This window comes from Pan paniscus, chromosome 2 (genome assembly GCF_029289425.2).
Source record: "Pan paniscus chromosome 2, NHGRI_mPanPan1-v2.0_pri, whole genome shotgun sequence".
Classification (NCBI taxonomy): domain Eukaryota; kingdom Metazoa; phylum Chordata; class Mammalia; order Primates; family Hominidae; genus Pan; species Pan paniscus.
In genome coordinates this window covers 123,194,405-123,210,878 of record NC_085926.1, presented here as the reverse complement: position 1 = coordinate 123,210,878, position 16,474 = coordinate 123,194,405, and the positions used below count along the sequence as shown (strand labels likewise).

At 45.2% G+C, this 16,474-nt stretch overlaps 1 protein-coding gene across 7 annotated transcripts in view; it reads left to right on the top strand.

Annotated features, from left to right (window-relative positions):
• Positions 1-1,428: 1,428 nt before the first annotated feature.
• The window catches only part of SLC12A8 (solute carrier family 12 member 8), a 130,714-nt gene continuing 115,668 nt past the window's right edge, over positions 1,429-16,474 (top strand). For 4 of the 7 annotated variants that reach the window (XM_063602552.1, XM_057301881.2, XM_063602551.1 and 1 more), the window contains exons 1-2: positions 1,563-1,656; positions 2,964-3,059. In XM_063602552.1, the coding sequence (XP_063458622.1) occupies positions 3,009-3,059 (51 nt within the window). In that variant the 5' untranslated portion in view covers positions 1,563-1,656; positions 2,964-3,008. Of the gene's footprint in view, positions 1,657-2,963; positions 3,060-16,474 lie in introns of those variants that run through there. The other 3 variants (XM_055110368.2, XM_057301880.2, XM_055110369.2) reach the window with 3 other exon arrangements.

Below are 16,474 nucleotides of genomic sequence, written 5' to 3'. Positions count from 1 at the left end.
CCAAAGTGCTGGAATTACAGGTGTGAGCTACTGTGCCTGGCCTTGAATTAGGTATTATACGTAATCTGGAGATGACTTAAAGTATGTGGGAGGATGTGTGTAGGTTAAATGCAAATACTACATCACTTTATATCAGGGACTTAAGCATCTACACATTTTGGTATTGGTCAGGGAGCCTGGAACTAATCTCCTGCAGATGCCAAGCGGTGACTGCATAATGGATTCCAGTAACGTGACTGTGTCAGCCTGTCCACCCATTCATCCTTTGTTCACAGATGGTTAATCTGTAACTTTTGGGGGGTCTTTTTTTCTGGCAGAGATGGGTTATTAAAAATTTCTTTGCTGGGAATGAAATTCTGACACATGCTACAACATGGATGAACCTTGAGGACATTATGCTGAGTGAAGTAAGCCAGACACAAAAGGACAAGTATTGTATTATTCTACTTACATGAAATACACAAAATAGGTAAATCCATAGAGAGGGGAAGTAGATGAGGGGAGTTACCTCTGAGGGTAGACGAAACGGGGAGTTAGTACTTAGTGGCTACAGAGTGTCTACTGGGGACGATGAAAGTTTTGGAAATAGCGATGATGGTTGGACAATATTGTGTGTGATTAATACCACTGAACTGTACACTTAAAATGGTAAAAATGGCAAATATGATGTTCTATATCTTCACACACGTCTTTGCTGGAGCAGAAGCGAGAGGTTAGGTTCTGTCAGTGTTCCCATGGCTTAGCCTTCCCTTTTGTTTTTAAAAGAACAACCTCTATTTTTAGGGATTTTCACACAAAGGCTTGTGGGCGTGGGAAGTTCTCCCAGCTGCCCTCCTGTTTCTCAGAAGCCCACATGGAAGCCTCTCAAGTTATTTAAGGTTTAGGAAATATGCCAGATTGGGAATGGAGATAATTTAATCTCTCTGTATGTTAATTTAGGGTTCTTTTTTTCTGCAACATGAGGCCCTGGAAACCTTACTTCACCCCTAGGAAAGGCAGTTCTGGGTCTTGGTGAAGGGGGTAAGGGTAATTCACCCCTACACAGCATGCCCAGAGCGCTTTCCTGGCAAAAGCAGTTCCACGCCTTCAGAGTCTGGGGTCACCTGATCACGCAGCCAGGCACACACGGAGACCCCCGGTACCGGGGTCTCGGTCAGCTTGTCCAGATGCTTCTCCACATCTGCCCAGGGGGCTGTGGGTTTCCCTGCACTCCGGGCTCATCCCGGGCTTTCTCAGTCCTGCGTGCAGTGCTCACAGCCACTCCTCAGAGCCGCACAGGGTAGGCTCCTGTCCCTAGTCCCCTGGTCCCGGGGCTGGGCATCTCCGCTGGTGGCACTGTCGAGGGGGGAGAGGCAGTGGCTGGTCACGTCGAGCCTGTGGGCTTGCGGCTCCTACTCCCTGTTTTCCCCCAGCCCTTCCCCCTACCCAGGTGAATGTTCTTGTCCAGGTAGGCGCGAAGGCCCGGCCCTTGCGGAGGGAAAGCCTCTGCAGCGCCTCCTCTCCACCTGGGCCCGAGACTCCCGGTGCTGGCGTGGCAGGGGTGCTCCCGCCGGGACGGGACAGCTGGGACCCGCGCAGCCGAGCCGGGGCAGCCACGTGGCGGCGGGGCGGGGACCGGGAGGGCCGGGCGCTGGGAGCTGGCTGTCCCAGGAGCAGGTGAGGGCGGAAGGGCTGTGGGGGGTGGAGAGGGTGGTCTCGGGACAGTTCCTCTCCCCGGCCCGCAGTTAGGAGCCAGGCCTGGGGTCACCTTTGCCCCCACCTCCCCGCCCAGGTGGATCCTCTCCTACCGCCGGTCACCCGCGCGCCGGCACACGGGCCTGGCCCCAGTACTTGGGGTGCGGGTCCGCGTCTGCGTGGGGTGCCAAGGGGCCCGGGTCCCAGCGTGGCCCAAACGTGAGGGTAGGGGCTCCGCGGAGGAGCCGGGTGAATGTGGGCGGAGGCCTGCGGAGCGGCCTGCGGAGGCCGCGGGACGGCGGGAAGGGCGAGCGGAGGCCTGGGGTCCCTTGCTCTGTGCGGCGCGGGCAGCCGGGGACACCCGGGTGCTCTGGCTCCCAACCTGTCACCCGGCTTTTGGCAGGACTGCAGCCCACCAAGTCCCCCAGCCTTCCCAGCTTCCCACTGGGCTAACCCTCCTCCCCCAACCCCCCACTCAGTGCTCCGGGCGCCTTCCCTCCTCGCCAGCGCTGGCTGCTGTCCTTAGTCGCCCTCTTCCCAGGACGATCAGCTCTACCCCTCCCCCTTGCTCTCTTCCTCCCCCTTCCTCCTTCTTCCAAAGGGTCCTGAGCCCCGTCTACCTTGCAGCACTGTGCTGGGGAGAGGCGCCACACAGATCAAGGGGACAAACTCCCTTCTCCCCTCAAGGAAAGCCAGGTCCAGCGCGAAGGGGAGGGTGCCTGGGGGGGTGGGTTGAGGAGCTGCCCTAGTCCTGTCCAGCCTTTTCTCACTCACCCTCTTCAATCCCCTACCCTTCTCCGGCCCTGCTCCAGAAGGGCCCCAAAACAGCCTCCTCATGGCCCCTCTCCCCTCTGCTCAGGGCGCAGCTACATTCACTCACCACCTGCAGCCAGGTCTAGTGCGTCATGATGCCCTCCTCCTGGAGAGAGGGGTTCACGAGGCACTTGAGGGTGGGAGAGGAGTGTGACTCTGTGTCCTCAAGGGCTGGGCAGCAGGGCAGCTGGCTCTGACCCTCAAGTATTTAAGGAGCTCAGGGAAGGAGAGAGCTGGGAGTGCCTGAGGCTCTAGGGCAGCAAGGTTTGAGCACAGGTGGGCTCTGAAGGACCAGCGGGATCTACCTGGGTACCAAAAAGGTAACCCGGCCAAGTTTCCAGATGAGGTAGACAAGGTTTCTTCCTCAGCCAGGGCCTCGCCTGGTAGTTTGAACAATTCTAGTAGAGAGAAAGGATGGACAACAAGGGGAGAGGAGAGGAGAAGCCAGCCTGACCAAGGATGCTGTTACCTTCCAGAGCAGTCTCCCTGTCCAGATCACCAGGATCCCTGCTTGCTGGAGAATGACCCAGATGTCCCAGGTGCAGGAGCTCTTCCATGAGGCAGCCCAGCAGGTAGGCTCAGGATGTGCCAGGGTCTGTGATGGAGGCCTGTGAGCACGGGGATCCCCAGACAGTGGGCTGGATGCAAACATTACAGTGTACACTTTAGACGTAATTAACTCCAAAGTCTATTTTGGTCATCCAGTTCAATGAGAAAATATTATAGCCAAAATATTATAGCCATTATTAACTGTTCATATACAGAAAACCTTTGGCATTATTTGTGGTGGATTTTGAATCCTGGGATCCCCCACAACTCCAAACTCCATCCTGAGAGGTCTTCCACAGACAGTCACAGTGAGGACTCAGATAATATGAACTCATTTTAATTCTGAATCAAACCAATGTAAGAAGGTAAATTGATTTCTGAAAAAACTCTTATGTTCTGAAGCCAAAAGGATTTCTGGATGCCCTGGTGTTTGCTATTTTTTTTTCTTCTTTTTTCTTTATCTTCTCCCTGCTGATCATTAGTTACATGCATTCTGTAGATATGGAATTGAAGTGGCTCTACCCAGAAATGGAGAGCTGATCCCTTAAGAAATAATAATAATAATGATAAACCATACTAAAGTGTTTATCCAGAAACTATGTGCACCCAGGGTCTTTGCCATCCATGATCACTCAACATGAAGTTTTCACCATCCCTTGGGTTTCTCTCCTGCTTCTAGAGAGTGACAGGAGGGTTTCCCAGCCTTGTAACAGGGGGACAAGCCCCATCAGAGGGGAGAGAATCAACAATGAACAAGAAACCCAGATAGAAAATGTGAGGCCCAGGAATTCCCAAAGGAGAGACAAATAAGACATTCTGAGATCTCCCATGTGATGGCATCTGTTCCTTTCTCCCCTGTTTAAAACCTTCAGTGTCTCCTCATGTGCACCACTCAGGGCTCAAACTCTTCAGCCTCAGCCCTATACAGTCTGACCCCACCTGAGTCTCAAGTTGAGTTCCCCACATCTTCTTCTTCCTGCCACACCTTCCAGCTGAACCACACCATTCCCCAGAGCTTATATCTTTCCCTTGATCTTTGCTGATGCTTCTTATCAACAATTTGTCACTGAAACCTTCGCCCAAGTATTTAAGTGGTATTTAAGTATTTAAATTGGTATTTAAGTGGACAGTAAATTTTAGTTGATTGATCACATGAACAAACAACAGAAAACTACAATGCAAGTTAAATTGTCGTAAGTGCCCTGAGAGAGTTGATTTCTAAAATGTGATGGATACAATGATCTCTGTGTTGCCTCCTTCTCCCCTAATAGCTAAACATCGAAGAATTGGACATGGCCCAATGCCCAATTTTAAGGCCTTTGGTGTTCATGATTTAGAAATCCATCCTTTCTTTCTCTCTCCCTCCCCTGCACTGTCTTGTTAAGGTACCATTTCTTGATTGGATGATTCATACTCTCCTAAGTTCTTTTTCCACATTGCTACTAAAGTGATGCTTTTATGAAGCATAGATCTGTGCATTTGACCCCTCTGCTTAAATTCCTTCAATAGCTTCTCACTGCCTTCAGAATTCAGCTCAGACTCCTCATCTTGGCCCCCAGGGCCCTCCGTGATGGTTAACTCATCCCTTCTGTTCCACAGCATCCTGTGTCACTGCACTTACCATGTAGCATTGAAATGAGCTGCTTCTTTTCTGTCTCCCTTAAAGCTGTGAACTTAAATTCAGGGGCATGTCTTATTTATTTTTGTATCCCCAATACCTGGCATGGTGTGTTGTGTATAGAAGATGCCCCATCAGTGTTGGTTCTACTGAACTGAACTTACCTGGCTAGGAATTGGGTGAGTTGCCATTTGCATTAAGTCTTAAAGTAATGGTGGAAGTGGAACATATGGTGGACTTGGGAAGCATATTCCAGGTGGGAGGGTGAGAAAATGATAATAGCTACCAATTAGTGGGCGCTTACTGTATACTGAGCACTTAATATGCATTACCTCATTTATCTCCACTACAACATTCTGAAGTTGATATGATTATTTTGGTTTGACACAAGAAGAACTGTAGCACTGTAAAGCCAGGCATGTTTGATGCCAAGTCCCAAGCTTTCATCCTTTTTGCTATGTGCCTCCTGCTCCAAATGGTATAAGCAAAGCCACCCAGATGGCAAATTAAGGACCTCTGCGTGGGAACAGAGAGTAAGTTAGGTGGCTAAAATGCTGGAAGCTGAACTCTAGGAGTGGCTGGCCCTCAAGAAATTTCCTGTGAACCTTTGAACAATTTTATTCCAGTCTTGGGGATCAGAAATTCTGCTAGGAGCTTTGGGGCCTGCAGAACACAAGATTAGGAGGCAGTGCCCAGTGGGAAGACAGGCTAGTGGGTGTCATGCCACCTTCAGTCTTGACCTGCTCTTCTCTTGGTCACGGTGATTAGAAAGTGGCTCACAGGAAGTTTGGCAAGGGTGGGGACACTTGGAAGTTAGGTGGAGGGTGAATGAATGGACTCTTGGTTTGGCTTTAATCATTTTAGGACCAGATAGGGTAGCTCTCTCTCGCTCTCTCTCTCTCTGTGTGTGTGTGTGTGTGTGTGTGTGTGTGTGTGTGTGTGTGTAGATTGGTCAGTAATAAGTGAACCAGCTGGGAAGGAGCTGTAGATCTGAGTGTTAATGGTGTGGTGGTCGAGGGTGCATGTGCTGCCTGGGTCAAGTCCTGGCTCTAATACTTTGTGACCTTGAACAAGTTTCGTAACCTCACTAAGCCTCCATTTCCTCACCTACAAAATGACTGCCCAGTGATTGAAACTACCATAGAGAATGAAGACAATTAAAAGAGATAATTTGTGTAAATATTTGGTATAGTGCTTGGTTCCTGGTCAGCATTCAGCTTATATTATATAAATGGCTAATAATTAAACTAAGGGGAGTATGTATTTAATCCAGGGGGTAGTGGTATAAATGAGCAGAAGGATCCATTGGCAAATCAATGCATGACTCAGTACAGCTGAGTCAGGCAGAAGACCTAAGGCAGGAGTCTCAAACCCAAAATCATACCTTGGGCCAACACCAGAATGTGGGACATTGTTCCAGACAACCTGCTGGGTGGGCAGTCTATTGAGGATGATGTGTGCTTTCTAGGCCTGGGTGAGTCTGGAGTGGTTTGGGAATGTGAGTGTGTGTTTGGAGACCCACCGAACTGCTGGCAGGCCAAGTCTTGTTCCAGGGGCCTCCATCTGGAGGCACTTTGTGTGCTCTGGTGGTAGACTCAAACCTGGGTTCTGGGTTTCCCATTCTGACTGTGCTGCTGGATAGGCTGGGCCCTTGGGCAAGTTACCCACAGGCTCCCAGTCTATTTCCACAACTATGTGATGGGGTGAGTGGACCTGATTCTCAGGGTTTTTATGAGATTAAAGGAGATGCCATATGTGGAAGGGTCTGGGCCAGTGCCTCTCTCATGACAAGCCCTAAGTAAAATGCTTATTTGATGATTGGATGAAGCTGACTGCACACAGAAACCCAGCGGAGTAGGCTGTGAAACTTGGGGCTTGAAAACTAAGAAAGAAACAGCCGGTGCAGAGGGAGGTGAACAGAAGGCTAATGAGCCATGATTGGGTGCTTGTCTGTGCCAGGTACTGGACAGACAGGACTGTGACGATCTGGGTGTTTCAGGAAGACTGAGTTGGCAGGAGAAAGCAGGTAGCCTGAGACAAAAACAGATGGCAAGCTGACAAGCTGTGTGGAGGTCTGAAGTCCAGCGGAATCTCATGCTCTTAGCGTTGGGAATAGGGAGAAAACTCGGTTTCATTTACCAGGTGTTTATTGAATGACAGTTCTTGCCAGGATCCCCAGTTCCTGCTGGAGATACTAAAACAAGTACAAAAACAACAGCAATCTCCTAGTTCTTATGGAATAAGAAGTGCCTCCAGCTAGCCTGAAGCTTTTGTCTTTCTTCTCTCAGGGTTGGAGGGTCTCAACAGGAACTTAAAAGGGAAGCTGGCCTGAGAATAAGTCACCAAAAACCAATATAACTAGTACACTGGATTCATGCTTTTCTGCATTCTGCTCTACCACAGAGACTTGAAGTGTAGCACTAGTGGGTCCATGTGGACCCTTTTCTAGGAGGTCTGCAGGCCAAAGTCTGGCTAATTATTCTAGAAAAAACCCGCTGCAGGCTGTGGGAGCAGGCTCCCCGTCAGAACCGTTATGTCTGGCCCAAGCACAGGAGGAGGAGTTTCCAGGTCTCTGAGACCTGCCTGGGTTCTGACTCTGCTCCGTCTTCTTGTACAGCGTCCCAGCTCTTTCCCTTCTGTGTCCTCTCCTCTCTTGCTCTCTCATGGTTTGTATCTGTGTCCCCACCAAATCTTATGTTTAATTGTAATTCCCAGTGTTGGAGGTAGGGCCTGGTGGGAGATGATTCGATCCTGGGGGTGGTTTCTCATGAATGGTTTAGCACCATTCCCTCGATGCTGTTCTGATAGTGAGTGAGTGAGTTCTCATGAAATCTGGTTGTTTAAAAGTGTGCAGCACCTCCCAGGACCTCTTGCTCCTGCTCTGGTGACATAAGATGCCTGCCTCGCCTTTGCCTTCCACCATGATTGAAAGTTTCCTGAGGCCTCCCTGGAAGCAGAAGCTGCTATGCTTCCCGTACAGCCTGTGGAACCATAAGCCAATTAAACCTCTTTTCTTTATAAATTACCCAGTCTCAAGTATTTCTTTATAGCAATGCACGTACGGACTAATACACACTTTTTCTCTGTCTCTTCCTCTTCAATTAGATGGCTTACCTGAGTTAGCTTGGTGTGGTAAGATAGAGCCTGGTCAAGTTTTGGGGCAATGGTGAATAGAGAAGTGGCACTGGCAAGAGAGGTAGATAGAAATAGAACCAAACAATCAAGACACGGAGGAGTCCTCAGAGATCTTCTGGCCTAGTCCATTTGCTTGTCGTGTCAAGAAGCAAGCCCAGAGACTTGAGTTCCAGCAGTAGTGGGTCCAGGAGGACGTAAATATTGAATGACTTGCCCAGAGCAAGGTTAGAAGGCAGAACCAGGTTAGAAGCAAGGCTACTGGCCCCAGAACACAGCCCTGAGTTGACCCTGACATATCCAATTTTGAGTATGGGTGTCAGGCTTCATTGCAAAAGCTTGGCTCATATTTTCTGAGTGCTCATTAGCCAGTGTATGGTTAAGAACTGACTTTTATTTTTACTATGCATTCTTCAGGGCTGTTTTAGCATCTTTAAAAAGCAATATGCAAAGTGAGCCTCAGCAGCCATGTGCCAGGCAATAGCATATTGCTTTATTAGTAGATGTAGAAAAATGAATGCGGCTGAGGAGGAAGGAAAAGGGAACTTCAGACAAGACGGTCTTGTTAGCCCCTCTTTTTTTTCTTTAAGCATATTTATATCTCTTGAAGCCCCTCTTTTTAAGATGAGGACACTGGGGCCCAAATGGTTGGGTGGAAGAGCAGGGCTCAATTCTGGGATTCCTAGGGCCATGACCCCCTCACTATCCCAGGTTTTGTAGGGCATGAAGCTTATACCATTTTTATGGACTCTCCAGTAAAAAGGATACAAATTGCAAATAGAAAATTTGGCATAATCTTTGGAAGGGACCAAATGCCAAATGATGCATCCTAAGGCTTAAGCTGTTAGCTTCACCATAAAACCACCTCTGGTCAATGGACAGAAGCAACTTTAAAGGCAGCAGAAGACAAGAGGCTTATGCTCCTGGAGCTGGAGAGAAGTAATAGCAGATCCTGTTCTCAGGATTGAGATGCGGCGGGAGCATTTCATATGCACACTGACATCCTTTCCTCTTTCTCCTCTGTCTTTCCCCCTTTCCACTTTAAAGACCTGTTGGTTACTTTGCCTCAAAATGACAACTGGGCCCCAAATGCTGCATATTTGTAAAAAATAGAGTGGGGACATTTTCTGGATAAAAGTGTCCCACCTAGAAACTGGAGTGAAAGTGTTCTTCACTGAAATGAGTTAGGCAGGGTTCTGTGACTCATTTGTACCCGCCGTATTTTAACTTACAGAGGTGAGAACATGCAGAGGTCAATGCCACTGAAAGAAGATTTCTGTCACTTACCTTGCTTGAGAAGAGAGAATACACTATGCCACACAGGGTCACAGGGGAAGCACCAGGGATGCTCAGGGGGCTGAATACAGGAGTGAGGGTTTATTGGGGTTTCTGCAGGAGAGGAAAGGCAGGGCACGGTGGACAGCTTAGGACTGGCAGTTTGAACAATTCTAGTGGGCTCTGGGTTATAGGGGTGGCCTCTGGTTGCCAGGTGTCTGGCTCTGGGATGATTGGGGTCAGGAGAAATCTTGGCTTGGTGTGTGAGTTAGATGAGGAGGTGGTCTTTGGTGGTATAGACTCAGCATTGGTTGTTTTGCTTAAGAAAGCTGTGTTCATGGCTAAGCCTTTTGCTCTCTCTGAGAATTGACTAGGTCTGAGAGGGTCAGTCTTTCCTAGGCCAGCAAGAGTTTAAAACATTTTTAAGTTGATATATAATAATTATACGTATTTATGGGGGTACATATGATATTTTGGTACATATATACAATGTGTAATGATCAAATCAGGGTAATTGGGGTATCCATCACCTCAAATATTTATCATTTCTTTGTTTTAGGAGCATTTCAAATCTTCTCCTCTAGCTATTTTGAAATATACAATAAGTTATTGTTAACTATAGTTACCCTTCTTTGCTATAGAACACTAGAACTTACTCTTTTTATCTAACTATACAGTTATACCCATTAACCAACCTCTCTTCATCCCCCCAATCCCCTTCCCACCCTCTGATAACCATCATTCTACTATTTAGCTCAATGAAGTCAACTGTTTTAGCTCCCACATATGGATAAGAACATGTGATATCTGTCTTTCTGTTCCTGGTTAATTTCACTTAACCTAATGACCTCCAGTTCCATCCACGTTGCTGCACATGACAGGATTTCATTCATTTTTATGGCTAAATACTTTTTCCATTGTATACATTTACCACATTTTCTTTATTCATTCATCTGTTGATAGACACTTAGGTTGACTCCTTTTGCTATTGCGAATAGGGCTGCAATAAACATGGGTGTGCAGGCATCCCTTTGATATACTCATTTCCTTTCCTTTGGATAAGTACCCACAGTGGGATTGCTGGATCATATGGTAGTTCTATTTTTAATTTTTAATGAGCTTCCATATTGTTTTCTATAATGCCTGTAATAATTCACATTTTCACCAACAGTGCACAAGTGTTCCCTTTTCTCCAAAGCCCCACAAACACTTGTTATTTTACATTTTTTGGATAATAGTCATTCTAACAGGTGTGAGGTGGTATCTCATTGTGGTTTTGATTTGCATTTCCCTGATAATTAGTGCTGTTGAGCATTTTTTCATGTGCCTGTTGGCCATCTGTGTGTCTTCTTTTGAGGAATGTCTATTTAGATGTTTTGCCCACTTTTTAATGGGATTAGTCATTTTATGCTGTTGTTTGAGTTCCTTGTATGTTCTGGATATTAATCCCTTGTTGCATGAATATCTTGCAAATATTTTATCCCATTCTACAGGTTGTCTTTTCACTCTACTGTTTCCTTTGCAGTGCAGAAACTTTTTAAATCAATATAACCCCATTTGTCTATTTTTGTTTCTGTTGCTTGTGCTTTTGAAATCTTAGCCATAAAACCTTTTCCCAGACCAATGTCCCAAAGCATGCCCCCTATGTTTTCTTCTAGCAGGTTTATAGTTTGGGTGTTACATTTATGTCTTTAATCCATTTTGTGTTGCTTTTTGTATAGGTTGAGAGATGGGGGTCTAGTTTCATTCTTCTGCATGTGGATATACAGTTTTCCTAGTACCATTTATTGAAGAGGGTGTCCTTTCCCCAATATATGTCCTTGGCACCTTTGTTGAAAATCAGTTGGCTGTAAATATGTGGATTTATTTCCAGATTCTCTATTCTGTTCCTTTGGTTTATGTGTCTGTTTCTATACCAATATCATGCTGTTTTGGCTACCATGGCTTTGTAGTATATTTTGAAGTTGGGTAGTGTGATGCTTTCAGCTTTGTTCTTTTTGCTCAGGATTGCTTTGGCTATTCTGGCTCATTTTTTGTTGTTGTTTCATACAAATTTTAGGGGTTTTTTTTTCTATTTATGTGAACAATGTCATTGGTATTTCAATAGGGATTGTATTGACTCTGTAGATTGCTTTGCATAGTATGGCCATTTTAACAATAGTAATTCTTCTCACTAATAATTCTTTTTTTTTTTTTTTTGAGATGAAGTCTCGCTCTTGTCCCCCAGGCAATGATGCGATCTCAGCTCACTGCAACCTTCACCTCCCGGGTTCAAGCGATTCTCCTGCCTCAGCCTCCCGAGTAGCTGGGATTATAGGTGCCTGCCACCACACTTGGCTAATTTTTGTGTTTTTAGTAGAGACGGGGTTTCACCATGTTGGGCAGGCTGGTCTCAAACTCCTGACCTCAGGTGATCCGCCCGCCTCGGCCTCCCAAAGTACTGGGATTACAGGCCTGAGCCACCGTGCCCGGCTTCTCATTAATAATTCTAAGCATGGGATGTCTTTCCATTTGTTTGTGTCCTCTTTAATTTATTTCATCAGTGTTTCGTAGTTCTCATTGTAGAGGTTTTTCATGTCCTTGGTCAGCAAGATTTTTAAGTTGTCATAACATCATTAGATACAGATTTTTTTTTTAAAAAAAAAAAACATGGTTAATACATTCCACCTAGCTATGAATAGAGGGACTAGGTAACTTCAAACCTTCTTACTGCCTTAAGCTAAATTTCATCCATGGTCAGATATAGACAAAATACTGCATTTGCCATCATTTAATCGTCTGGGGTTTGCAAGGAAAGCCTAGATGCTATGGTAATGCCTCTGAAGTACTATTCTTGTAATTTGAATAAGGTGCCATTAGGTGGTGCTTTTACTCTGGCCGCCCGGCCTGATTGAACACCCTGGCTTCCTGTAGGGGAGAGTAACTGAGTTTTAGCTTACCTTTTCATTCATTTTATACTTTCTCTGATCAAAACACATCTCTTCAGAATAACAGTTAAAACATTAGATAGTTCTATATTCCTAGAACATTATCAATTAATTGTGGTAGGATTAAGAGAAATACACATACGGCTGGGCGAGGTGGCTCATGCCAGTAATCCCAGCACTTTGGGAGGCCGAGGCGAGCAGATCACCTCAAGTCAGGAGTTCGAGACTAGCCTGGCCACCATGGTGAAACGCCATCTCTACAAAAATACAAAAAAGTTTAGCTGGGTGTGGTGGCAGGTGCCTGTAATCCCAGCTACTCAGGAGGCTGAGGTGAGAGAATCACTTGAACCCAGGAGGCAGAGGTTGCAGTGAGCTGAGATCAAACCACTGCACTCCAGCCTGGGTGACAGAGTGAGACTCCATCTCAAAAAAATTAAATTAAAAAGAAATACACATACTTCAGTATAATTCAATTCAGTATCTCTTTTTGCTCTTCAATAATTATCAAGTATAATTTAATCTAATTCCTAAATTTTTTCTTTCTGAATTTTAACACCTTAATCAAAGGGTGGGTGTGCTTGACGTGAAAAGTCTTTAGAGGTAGTACCTATTTAAGCTTTGATGCTTCTTTTTTTTTTTTTTTTTTCTATCATGGCTTACTGCAGCCTCAACCTCCTGGGCCTGAGTAGCTGGGACCACAGGTGCATGCCACCATGCCTGGTTATTTTAAAAATATTTTGTAGAGGCAGAGTTTTGCCATTTTGCCCAGGCTGGTCTTGAACTCTTGGGCTCAAGCAATCCTCCCATGGGCCTCCCAAAGTACTGGGATTACAGGTATCAGCCACCTCACCTGGCTTTGATGCATTTCTAATACAATAATGCTTTAACATTTACCACTGCTTGGGAGAAAGGTCCTATTTACATTCCTTTTTTTGTTTTGTTTTTAGAGACAGGGTCTCACTCTGTTGCCCAGGTTGGAGTGCAGTGATGTGATCATAGCTCACTGCAGCCTTAAACTCCTGGGACTCAAGGGATCCTCCCACCTCAGCCTCCCAAGTAGCTAGGACTACAGCACATGCCACCATGTCTGGCAAATTTTTAAATTTTTTGTAGAGATGGGGTCTCACTGTGTTTCCCAGGCTGGTGATGAACTCCTTGCCTGGCCTCAAGTGATCTTCCCGCCTCAGCCTCTGAAAGCACTGGGATTACAAATGTGAGCCACCGTGTCCAGCCTGTTTGTTTTTGATTTGTTGTGTGAATGTCTTCTTCCCCACATGAACAGTCAGAAAGAAAGAAAAAAGGGTAGTATGGTAAAAACCACTCACCTGTGTAAATATTCTAGCATGTTCTTTTCCCAGTCTGCAGATATCCGGTAAATCACATCCATGGTCACTGTCCCTGGTTACAGGCTTTAGGAGCTTACTGATTAACTTGAGGCAATGGTGGCTGAGCAACCCTCGCTAAGCCAAAAATAGTTGCGTTCCTGCTCTACCATGAGTCTCAGTGTTCATAGAATTCAACTTAAAACCGAAAGCCATGACTCCTTTTGAGTCACTTTCCTTTTTAATTTTAGGTAGTTATTAGTAAAGAATAACACAAAGCAAAAACAAATTTAAAAACTTGAGATACACAAAGAATTTTGAGGTAGATATTGATTTTACAAAAGGATTCACCATCTTTAAGTATTCCATGTATTCAATACATTTTAAAATGTGATGGAAATCACAGGAATCTTTTGGTGAATTCATCCACTGAATAAAATGACATATAGCCATAAACGGTATCCCTAACGCCAGGTCAGCCAAAAAACCCATTCTGTTTTTAAAATACTTCTAATAATGTGGTAATTTTTTCTTTAAACATAAAATAAGTTAGTTTTTGTTGTTGTTGTTGTTTTTCTTTGAGACAGAGTCTCGCTCTGTTCCCAGCTGGAGTACAGTGGCACGATCATGGCTCACTGGAGCCTTAACCTCCCAGGCTCAGATGATCCTCCCGCCTCAGCCTCCTAAATAGCTAGGACCACAAGGGCACACCACCATGCCCAGCTTATTTTTTGTATTTTTAGTAGAGACGGGGTTTCGCCATGTTCCCAGGCTGGTCTCAAACTCCTGGACTCAAGTGATCCGCCTGCCTGGGCCTCCCAAAGTGCTGGGATTACTGGTGTGAGCCACTGTGGCTGGTCTAGGGTTTTTATCATAGAAGTACTACATGCATGAAGTGAGAAGGATTCACACAATACAGCATGACATGAAATGAAAAGCCTTCCCTCTTCCTTCACTTCTATTCCCCAGTGGCAGTCATTGCTAATGGCTTCTGGTTTTCATGTCTTCTAATTGTTCTCACTGTAACTTTAAATAATATTCTTATACCTCAGTTTCTTAGGTTACCAATTTGTTATCATTTCACTTCCTGTTTCCCATATGAAAAATAGGACATTGGCACACATACACTTCCTTCCATTTCTCTCATTTAATTTCCATTGTTTAATAGTTGCTTTATTATTTTTACATTGTCAAGGTTTATACCATTTTTTTCTGGAACTGTATTTTCATGTTTATTATAGTTGGTTATAAAAATGTATTTTATTTTATTTTTTTTTTTGAGACCAGGTCTTGCTCTGTCACCCAGGCTGGAGTGCAGTGGCGTGAGCATAGTTCACTGTAGCCTCGAACTCCTGGGCTCAAGCGATCCTCCCACCTCAGCCTCCCAAGTAGCTGGGACTACAGGCATGTGCCACCACACCTGCCCTTTTTTTTTCTTCTTCTTCTAGAGAAGGGGTCTGATTATGTTGCCCAGGCTGGTCTCAAACTCCTGGCTTCAAGTGGCCCTCCTGCCTTGGCTTCCTAAAGTGTTGGAATTACAGGCATAAGCCACTGCCCCAGGCCTACCCTCTTAACTATTTTTATGTGTACAGTTCAATGGTATTAAATACATTCATAATGTTTTGCAACCTATTTATTTATTTGACAAAATTTTACACTTACAGAAAAGTTGTAATAATACAATAAAAAACCCCACATACTCTTGACTCAGTCGATTCAGATTGACCACTTGTTAACACTTTGCCTTTTTGCTTTATCATTAGACCATTTTCTCTATATATATGTATATATTTTCTCTAAACCATATAAAAACAATTTGGAGACATCATGTCCTTTTATCCATAAATACTTCAGTGTCTATTTCCTAAGAACAAGAATGTTTTTTTACCTAACCACAGTATCTTTTTCAGGATCAGGACATTTAACATAGAAAAATCCTATTGTCAGCCGGGCATGGTGGCTCACGCCTGTAATCCCAGCACTTTGGGAGGCCAAGGAGGGTGAATCACGAGGTCAGGAGATCGAGAGCATCCTGGCTAACATGGTGAAACCCCATCTCTACTAAAAATTCAAAAAAATTAGCCGGGCGTGGTGGCATGCGCCTGTAGTCTCAGCTACTGGGGAGGCTGAGGCAGGGGAATGGCGTGAACTCGAGAGGTGGAGCTTGCAGTGAGCCGAGATCACGCCACTGCACTCCAGCCTGGGTGATAGAGCAAGACTCCATCTCAAAAAAAAAAAAAAAAATCCTATTGTCTAATCTGTAGCTCTACATTAAAATTTTGCCAGTTATCCCACTAACATCCCCCAGCTTCTCCCCAAGACCTCCTTCCAGGATCCAATCCAGGATCATACATGATCCTTAGTTGTGATTTCTCTCTATTTTATTTTATTTGAGACAGAGTTTCACTCTTCTCCCCCAGGCTGGAGTTCAGTGGTGAGATCTCGGCTCACTGCAACCTCTGCCTCCCAGTTTCAAGCGATGCTTCTGCCTCAGCCTCCCGAGTAGCTGGGATTACAGGCATCCGCCACCACACCCAGCTAATTTTTGTATTTTTAGTAGAGGTGGGGTTTCACCATATTGGCCAGGCTGTTTTCGAACTCCTGACCTCAGGTGATCACCCACCTCAGCCTCCCAAAGTGCTGGGATTACAGGCCTGAGTCACCGCTCCTGGCCAGTTGTGACAATCTCTTTAGTCTCTTTTAATCTGGAATAGTCCCTTGGCCTTTCTTTGTCTTTTATGACCTTGACTGTTTTTTTTTTCTTTCTTTTTTTTTTTTTTTTAAAGAACACATGTTGGTTATTTTGTAGAATGTCCTCAGGTTTTCTTATTTTTGTTTTTTTGTATTTTATAGGCAGAATTGGGGATGATGTCTCTCAGTTTGGGGCATGACCTGTCACAGGTAGATTTAGGTTTTCTATTTTTGGCAGGAACACCATAGCAGTGATGCAGTGCTTTTCCCAGGACATCATAGTAGGAGCTACATAATTTCCATTTGTCCCGTTATTGGTGATGTTAACTTTGGCTATTTATTTAAGGTGGTGTCCACTAGGTTAATCCCCTCTAAAGTTACTAATTTCTATTTTTTGTTAATAAGTAATTTGTAGATGCTTTGAGACTATAGAAATACTCTCTTCCTCATTAATCCTTCACTCACTAGCATTA